This window comes from Emydura macquarii, unplaced genomic scaffold (genome assembly GCF_026122565.2).
Source record: "Emydura macquarii macquarii isolate MOO-44397 ecotype Brisbane River unplaced genomic scaffold, CSIRO-AGI_Emac_v2 contig_1363, whole genome shotgun sequence".
NCBI lineage: Eukaryota > Metazoa > Chordata > Testudines > Chelidae > Emydura > Emydura macquarii.
Window position 1 is genome coordinate 8,754,677 of NW_027131500.1, and position 8,130 is coordinate 8,762,806.

The 8,130-nt window shown below is 48.8% G+C and overlaps 1 protein-coding gene and 1 long non-coding RNA gene across 3 annotated transcripts; one reads left to right on the forward strand and one right to left on the reverse strand.

Moving 5' to 3' along the window:
• Window positions 1-799: 799 nt before the first annotated feature.
• LOC137155453 (uncharacterized) lies at window positions 800-4,573 on the reverse strand. 2 transcript variants are annotated; one of them, XR_010920470.1, is made up of 3 exons: window positions 4,539-4,573; window positions 2,926-3,027; window positions 800-1,370 (listed from the first exon to the last, which is right to left on the reverse strand). It is a non-coding gene; the product is annotated as an uncharacterized lncRNA (long non-coding RNA). The 2 variants fall into 2 exon arrangements; XR_010920469.1 differs by lacking the exon at window positions 4,539-4,573 and having other exon boundaries at window positions 2,926-3,511.
• A 357-nt stretch (window positions 4,574-4,930) lies between these two features.
• HMGB2 (high mobility group box 2) lies at window positions 4,931-7,520 on the forward strand. The gene is made up of 5 exons (XM_067551724.1): window positions 4,931-5,086; window positions 5,635-5,805; window positions 6,060-6,205; window positions 6,294-6,468; window positions 6,974-7,520. Exons 2-5 carry the CDS (start codon window positions 5,656-5,658, stop codon window positions 7,133-7,135), a joined length of 633 nt encoding a protein of 210 aa, XP_067407825.1. The 5' UTR covers window positions 4,931-5,086; window positions 5,635-5,655; the 3' UTR covers window positions 7,136-7,520.
• Window positions 7,521-8,130: the final 610 nt, after the last annotated feature.

Here is an 8,130-nt window from a genome sequence, read left to right on the forward strand (position 1 = left end):
CTATTCTTCTATGGTTATGCAAGGATCAAACAGGATGCTACACCAATATCAATGTTGAATGGTCAGGAAAGGTGCATGATGTATGCATCTTTAAGAACACAGGACTATTCAGAAAGCTGCAAGCAGGGACTTTCCCAACTGGCAGGTTACCATTGGCAATGTTGAAATGCCAATAGTAAGCCAGAGGGACCCAGCCTACGCTTTGCTACGTTGGCTCATGAAGCAGTGGTGTCAAGATGACCAGTGTACGAAGGAAAGATTGAACTTCTGGCATGGCAGGTGCAGAATGACAGTTGAATATGCTGTTGGTAGATTGAAAAGACGTTGGCATTGTTTACACAGGTGACTAGACTCTGAGAAAAATATCCCACTCTTACGACTGCCTCCTATGTTCTGCAGAATATCTGTGAGACAAAAGTTACCAAGGTGGTGAAGGTGGAGTGGCTGGCTGTCTGCTGCGTGTGAACAGCTAGACATAAGGGCAATTAAAAGAGTTCAATGCAAAGCTATGCTGCTGAAGGAGGCCTTGAAAAAGCAATTTACCAGTCTGCTACAGTAATGTGCTGTGGTGGACTATGCTCTACCTGCCCTTGCAGTTTTGGGGCCTGTTTGAAACTGTGTGGTGCACATCGATGAATATAATACTGTCAATGCATCTTATTAGTTTTATGGTGTTTGCTTTACATTTATCATCATCACACTGTTTGTCACTGACCCCATGAGTTGTCTCACACTATACAGTAACAAGTGAGTGACTGCTGCTAGGCATTCAGAAGCACATGTTGGGAACTAATAAAAATAACTTTTGGAAAATAATTCATAATTTTATTGAACAAGATGAGTGCAAAAAAATCTATGCATTTAAGAGCAAATCCATTCATTTATTAAGTTTTTAATGGAACAGAACAAGAGGAAAGCATATTCATGTCCCTTTTGGCTACACATACACTGATCTATGAGAGCCATGTTTGTTGTATGCAAAGCTGTGATTGTCCTTACTGTCCCCGGGTGTGGAGTGGTAGGAGTAGGGATGCGGCTCTTGATGCCACATGGAATATTTAGGGGGCAGAGGGAGGAGGAAGGGAAGGTATAGAGAGGTGCTAAAATGAAACTGCAAAGAGAGGTGGTGGCATGATTGTTAAACCTGTAGGTTCACAAGAGTGCAGCATCTGTGATAGCTGCTGGAGAAGCCGCATTATGTCCTGGTACATCTCCCTCTCCTTTTCCTGCTGGGACTCTGTCTGTTCTTTCCTCCTTCTTACAATCTGAAAAATCCACACTCCAGGCCCTCAAGGTGGATGCATCACTGGCTTACAGGATCTTGCTGAACAGGTCATCCCAAGTCGTCTTCTTTCTCTGGCTCAGGTATTCTGTGGGTATGGAAGGGGAACGCTTCAAGCCCGCAATGGAGGCAGCAACAGACGAAATACATCAGTATATACACCAAGTATGGCATGCAGCTCTTTGTAAAAGCGGCAGGTCTCCATCTTGGCACTGGATTGACTGTTGGCCTCCCTGGTCTTTATGTATGCCTGCTGCAGTTCCTTTGCTTTCATGTGGTACAGCTACTGATTCCTGTCATATCCCTTCTATAAGCAGATTACACAGGGAATGCAGGAGATGGCCACATTTTTGCAGCTGGTATGCAGCTGTGCTTGCACAACCTCTTTCCCCCCCCACAATCCCAGGGGATCGAATAGCTCTAGTCTACTCCAGACTGGAGTGTGTCTGGAGCATATAGCCAGCATGGTCAGCTGAACAACTGCACACACCAATGGAGAATTGCTATATGTGCTCACCATGCAGGACAATGAGGAAAAGGCATTTCAAAAATTCAGAGTTTTAAAGAGGTGGGGCCTCTTCCGGTCTCCTTGACCCTGGCACTGGAGTTCACAATTGTGACCACAGCGGTCAACTTGGGGCAGTGCAGGACAGCTGCTGAAGGATTGTTAGGGTCAACCTAAGTAACGCAGTGTCTACACGTGCATTGTGTTGACCTCAGTACATCAACAATGGCTCAATGCCACTCGGGGAAGTGGTGTTACTGCATCACTGTAACAAGGCACACACATTGGTGGGAGACAAATCTAAGGTCACCGCTACACTAGAGAGTGCATCAGTGCAGCTACACTGCTGTAAGCTCTCTAATACAGCTGCTCTAAGCCGACGGGAGAGAGCTCTTCTGTTGGCTTAACTACTTCAGCCCCCGTGAGCAGCAGTAGCTGTGTCAGGGGAGAAGTTCTCCCACCGACATAGCACTGTCCACACCGATGCTTATGTTGGTGGTTTATTCACCCCCTGAGCGACATAATTACGCAGATATAAACTGTAGCATAGGACATAGCCTGAGCGTAGACACACACACAACTAGGTTAATGCAAGGCAGCTTATGTCGACCATACTTTGTAGTGTAGACCAGGTCTTAGTGGCAACAAAACAAACTAAGCTAATATCAAAAGGATGATGTAAAGTAGGAAAAGGAAAGCAGAAAGACTAAAAAGCATGTACAAGTTTTAGCATCTAAACTCTGAGGGCCAAATTCAGCCCCTGGTGTAACATGCTGCTCTGATAAGTACAAGCTATAAAAGGTAACAGTTTGTAGAAAGGGCAGATTTACTGTTACTAACTATGGTCTCTGGGTTTTTCACTATGGCTCCTCTCTATAGGGAAGAAAACCACAACATAAAAACCAGATGACACTCTTTTCCTTGAGACTGGCTCATTTTATCCTTGTGCCCAGGATGAAAGGGGAAACACACTAGCCTTTTCAATCATAGACTGAGGATGGCTGTCTTAAACTAGGACAGTTTATATGAGGATGATTTAAAAAAAAAAAAAAAGAGTGAGCTTGCAAATCCATCATTGAAACACACGTTGTAAAAAAGTCCTCCATTCCCAAAGGAAGGGTTTATAAATCTTACTTACCAAGGAAGGAGGCTCACTCCAAATGAGAGGAAGTAGGCAGCTCAGAACTCCTTAGCTATACAAGTCCATAAGAAAGAAGTTTAACTGTTACGGAGAGAAGAGCTGGAAAAGCACATTAAGGAGGACACACTTCATAAAGCAGTTTGAAAGCAGCATGCACAACCATCACCCATGTTACTTTTAAGGACCAGCTGATTCAGGGAACTCAATGTATTGAGCCCAACCTATGCAATTCAGAAAGCCTGAAAAGCCATAATTTGTTCCAGAGCTCCTGGGCATTATAACCATCCCCAAGCAATTGCTTAGGGGTGGGGAGGAGGGGCTGGAGGGTCTTAGCAGGCACCTTCACCCAACAATAACCGTTAACCCTCCGGCCCCAAAGGAACTGCAGCCTCCCTCAGATCTGGATAACTGACCCATGCCATAGAACAAAGCTAAACGCTTCCCCCAAGGGATGGCATGTCCCTTTCAGCTTCATTTCACAATGAAGATAAAAGGGGACTTGTGACGGTTGGACGAGATGTAGAAGTGAAAGTTAAAACATGGCTTTGCTGTTTACCACACGTTGGTAGCAGGATCAGCACAACACAACCCACCTCTGGGCCGGCCTGCAGCTGCTGCCAAGCCAGCTCCCTCACAGGCAGGCCAGAGCGGCACGCTGGGGGGTGGGGGGAGGAAGGGCTGGGAAGGCTCTTGGAGATGCTGCTGTTTAAGGCAATGTTTATAGTCACTCTCGCTGGGGGCGGGGGGTGCCTGCTGCGTGCATTTCAACGAGCCTCTTGCCAGTTTGACGTTTTCCCGAGTCAAACACGGCCCAAGCTTGACAAACAGCCTGGCCCCAGCTGCTCGCTCCCAACCGAACCACTGAGCCGGTTCATGTTGCCTCCCCCAACCTCGCATTAAAAATTCACCCCTTCAAATCTTCCCCCCCCCGGCGGGCCGAACGCACCCCGCAGCCCCCACTCCCCACGCAGGGCAGCGCTCCCACGCACACGGCGGGAAAGGGAAGCACGGGGGGAGAAGGGAGCCGGGCCGGGAAGGCGGCAGCAGCCGCAGCCTGTGTGAAAGGCCCTTTGCGCTGAACCCTGGGCGGGAAAGGGGGCGGCGAACGAGAGACCATCGCGGGGCGAAGGGGACAGACGCAGATCTCTCATTTTCCCTCTGTACAAGAGCCAAGTCCCAGCCCCCCGCCTCGGCAACGCCTGGGTGGGAGAGAAATCCCCGCCCCCACCCCCCTAGGGGTAACACAGGCGCGGAGTGAGTTCGCTTCATGGCTGGCAGCAAGCGGGCCGCAACGCCCAGCAGGCGCTACTCCGCCTTGGGAGCGGAGCGAGGCATGCTGGGAGTTGTAGTCCCCTCCCCGGCAGCGCCCAGGCCAGGCTCTGCTGCTCCACACATCCCACCCTACCACGGGCTGCACCCCCGCCCCCCCGAGCCCCGGCTTGTGTACACGGAAGAACGTGACCGCCTGTCCAAACCCCGTTGTTTATAACGGCTTGTAGGCTGGTAAAAATAATTTTCCGAAAAAACTCGCCCGCCCCAGTCACTTTCCTCAAGCCTGGGCACCTCTCCGTTCAGCCAGACTGCCAGCCAGTCCTGCCACCCGCCCGCACCTTTTTCACTCGCCTCTTGTTTTTCTCACTTTTCTTCTCCCTCCCTCCCCCTCCCTTTGTATTTTTAAACCACGCTACTCCACCCCTCTCTGTCCAATCGTAGCTCGGGTATTCTATTGCAGCCAATCGTAGACGTCCCCGCGGTTTTTTAAACTGTTGTTCTCCTCCAATCAGCGCCGTAGCTCTTAGTCCCGCCCCCGTCCTCTCCCTAACCGGTTCCAACGAGTACAAGAGCCAACGAACCCCTGAGACTCGACCTAACTTATGTGCTGCTCTTCGGATGACGTAAGGAGAGATAACAGCCAATCCATTGTGCTCACACGCCTAGGGGCGTGACCATGTGCGGTTCGAAGCGGCGCGATAGCCAATCGGATGAGGCGGTAGGCGGGTCCGAAGGTGCTGTGGGTCAAGTTGCTGTGCCGGGTAGGACTGTGTGGAAAACAAGAGGCTGTAAGTGCGTCGGAGAGAAACCATTTGCCTGTGGTAGACCGAGCAGATCTCAGCGCCAGAGGCCGATATCCCCCAGCCAGCACCTCTCTTCGCACCAGGCAAGGGCCCAACAACGGCACCCTGCCCCTGCGTTCGCGCCACCCCGTGCTGGTGACGGTGCTAGTGGGAGTCGGGACGGGACCAGCCGGGTTGGCGGCTCCAGGGCAAGGCGGGTGCTCGGCTTCTGGGGAGGGGGGCGGTGTTTTTTTGGGGGGCTTCTTGGCTCCCTAGGTCGGCTGGGCAGAACAGCGCCCGCAGGGTGGGGGGCGCGCCCCCAGGTATGAAGGGGGCCCCAGGGCCATCGGGGAGAGAGCGGCCTGGGTGGCGCTTCGGGTGGGGTTGGGGGGGGGCTTCGCCGAGGCCGTGGGGAGTGGAGGCGTCTGTTGGGCCCGGTGAGGCAGCCCCGCCCCATGGAAGTTTACTCCGAGTCGGAGGCCGCTTGGCTCCTCGGGAGGGGGAGGGGCCGGGCAGGGGGGTGCGGAGGCGGGAAGCCGCCACTAGGGGAGAGGCGGCGGGAGTGGCCTCAGCCGCAGCCCCGCCCGGCAGCCGGTGCCGCAGCCGGCCGTCCCCTTCGAAACGCTTCCTCACTCCGCCTCTCCTCCCCAAGGGCCCCGTGACCGCTCCCGCCATGGGCAAAGGTGACCCCAACAAGCCGCGGGGAAAGATGTCCTCGTACGCCTACTTCGTGCAGACCTGCCGCGAGGAGCATAAGAAGAAGCACCCGGATTCCTCGGTTAATTTCGCCGAGTTCTCCCGGAAGTGCTCGGAGAGATGGAAGGTGAGAGAAGGCCCGGGCCCGCCCACCGGCCGGGCCGCACGTCGGGGTGGGCGGGGCTTCCCCTGCTAGCTCAAGGGAGATCGGCGCGGGGTCTGGTTTCTGGGAAGCCTAGCTCCCCTCCCCCACCGCCTCGTCAGACTCGCATGGGTTTGTGGGAAAGAAAAGGATTCCCGGGTACAGCTGCTGCTTTAGCTGTTGACAAGCCACCGGGCCCTTTAGCTGATCTAACACCTCTTTTTGCAATGTGTCTGCAGACAATGTCTGCAAAAGAAAAATCAAAGTTTGAAGATCTGGCGAAAGGAGATAAAGCTCGTTATGACAGAGAGATGAAAAATTATATTCCTCCTAAAGGTGAGAAGAAGGGAAAGAAAAAGGATCCCAATGCTCCAAAAAGGCCACCGTAAGTGTCTTCATTCTGGAATGAAATGTATATTTTCAGTTTTGGTCAGTGTGCCATCTTTGTTTTTTTTTTTCTTCTCCCCATTCAGATCTGCATTCTTTCTCTTTTGTTCTGAACATCGTCCAAAGATCAAAAGTGACCATCCTGGCTTGTCTATTGGGGATACTGCAAAAAAACTAGGTGAAATGTGGTCTGAGCAGTCAGCCAAAGATAAACAGCCATTTGAACAGAAGGCAGCAAAACTAAAGGAGAAATACGAAAAGGTACAATGAAAACATCCAAGAATGTATATGTGTTCCAAACTTTGAGCAGTTATAAATGAAATAGTGGTGGCATGTTTTGCCTTACCCAAAAACAAAACCATTGTTGGCTTAAATAGCTTACAATCCTGAATTGACTATGCAACGCAATAGCAAACTGAAGAATGTTCCATTTCTATGGAGATGGCTTAGATAAGACTTTATGGTGGAAGGTAACACATGTAAAAATATTCAGACCAAATACTGCAGTGGTTCTCAGTCTGTTCCCTACCAAAACTCCATCTTAAAATAGAGGACCGATAAAGCAGGAAGGCTGTAAGCCCCTGAAGTCCGGTCTGGGGATCCCTAATGGATGGGGTCATAAGTGCCAGGTTCAGATCCTGTGTCTTAAAGCATCTAATTCATATGTTGTATGGTTCAGTATAATGCAAACGATTGTTAAACTACTGTTTAGTCTCAGGATTTACAGGAACTTATTACTTGAAACTTAATGGTATCACTCTTTCAGGATATTGCAGCATACCGTGCCAAGGGCAAGAGTGATGCAGGAAAGAAAGGTCCTGGTAGGCCTACAGGATCTAAGAAGAAGGTAGAACCTGAAGAGGAGGAAGATGAGGAGGATGACGAGGAGGAGGAAGATGAGGAGGAGGAGGATGAAGATGAAGAGTAAATGGATGTCCTGCTGTAAAGATTTGTGCTCAGAGTCCAATATTTTGCTAAGAATGTGAACTCAAGTGCAGCTCATTGTTAGCTTCAGTATAAAAAAAAACTGTACAGAATTGTGTATAGGTAATGTGATTCTTTGTAGGGAGACCTATATTTTTTAATGTAAGTAGTAGCTGAGGGCCGCTACAGTTAGGTTCTTAAAAACAAAAAACAGATGTGGAATGTTTCTGCATATTTAATGGTTTCTTTGAAATTCAGTGACTGATAGATAGCCTGATGTTTTTAGCAGAGTTAAACATAGGAAGTAGCATAATAGTTGATCTTATATTTTGTAGAATATTGCATTGTATTACTTTTTTAACAATTTTGTAATAAAATGATGTACATTATTGTGTTCTGATGTTACTGCTTTGGAGCATCTTCTAAAATACTCTCACGATCATAAAGCAATAAATGGATACATATAGGTATTTATAATTTAACACTTTAAACTTTCTTTACTTGAAAGCTCTTTTTGGGGTAGGACTGCCTAATCTAGAATACATTATTGTAATGGGACTTTGAATCTAAATAGTGCTTCTGTGATGCTACTACGTGGCAGGACTGGAATTCAGGTTTTTTCATATGAAGTGACATGTTACAGATCATTGCTTGAAACTGGGTTCTCTGTTCTGATTCTACTTACAAGTTGCCAACTTTAGCAAAGTAAAAATCCCTGAATGAAGGTTGGTAAAGACTTTGTTTCCCAAGGCTGTCTCTCTTGCAGTTTGGGGTTTCTATCTTGGTCTTTTAAAAAAAAAAAAAAAAAAAAAATTTTTTTTTTTTTTTGGTAGTGAAGACAGCCCTGTTTTATTAATAGTGTTCCTTGTTGATGAGTTCAGATTTTTTTCATCACTTTCAGTGAACTAATTCCTTCTTAAACAATACTGCTAAATTACACTGACTGAATTCTGGTAGTATAAGAGAGAGGTTGTGTTGGTGATGCAGGTCCTACGTAGT

Bases quoted from the DNA above. Each gene is read 5' to 3' on its own strand.
- HMGB2 (XM_067551724.1), top strand. From the start codon at position 5,656: ATGGGCAAAGGTGACCCCAACAAGCCGCGGGGAAAGATGTCCTCGTAC. The intron at 6,206-6,293 runs GTAAGTGTCTTC...CTCCCCATTCAG, and splicing joins AATGCTCCAAAAAGGCCACC to ATCTGCATTCTTTCTCTTTT. The intron at 6,469-6,973 runs GTACAATGAAAA...TCACTCTTTCAG, and splicing joins TAAAGGAGAAATACGAAAAG to GATATTGCAGCATACCGTGC.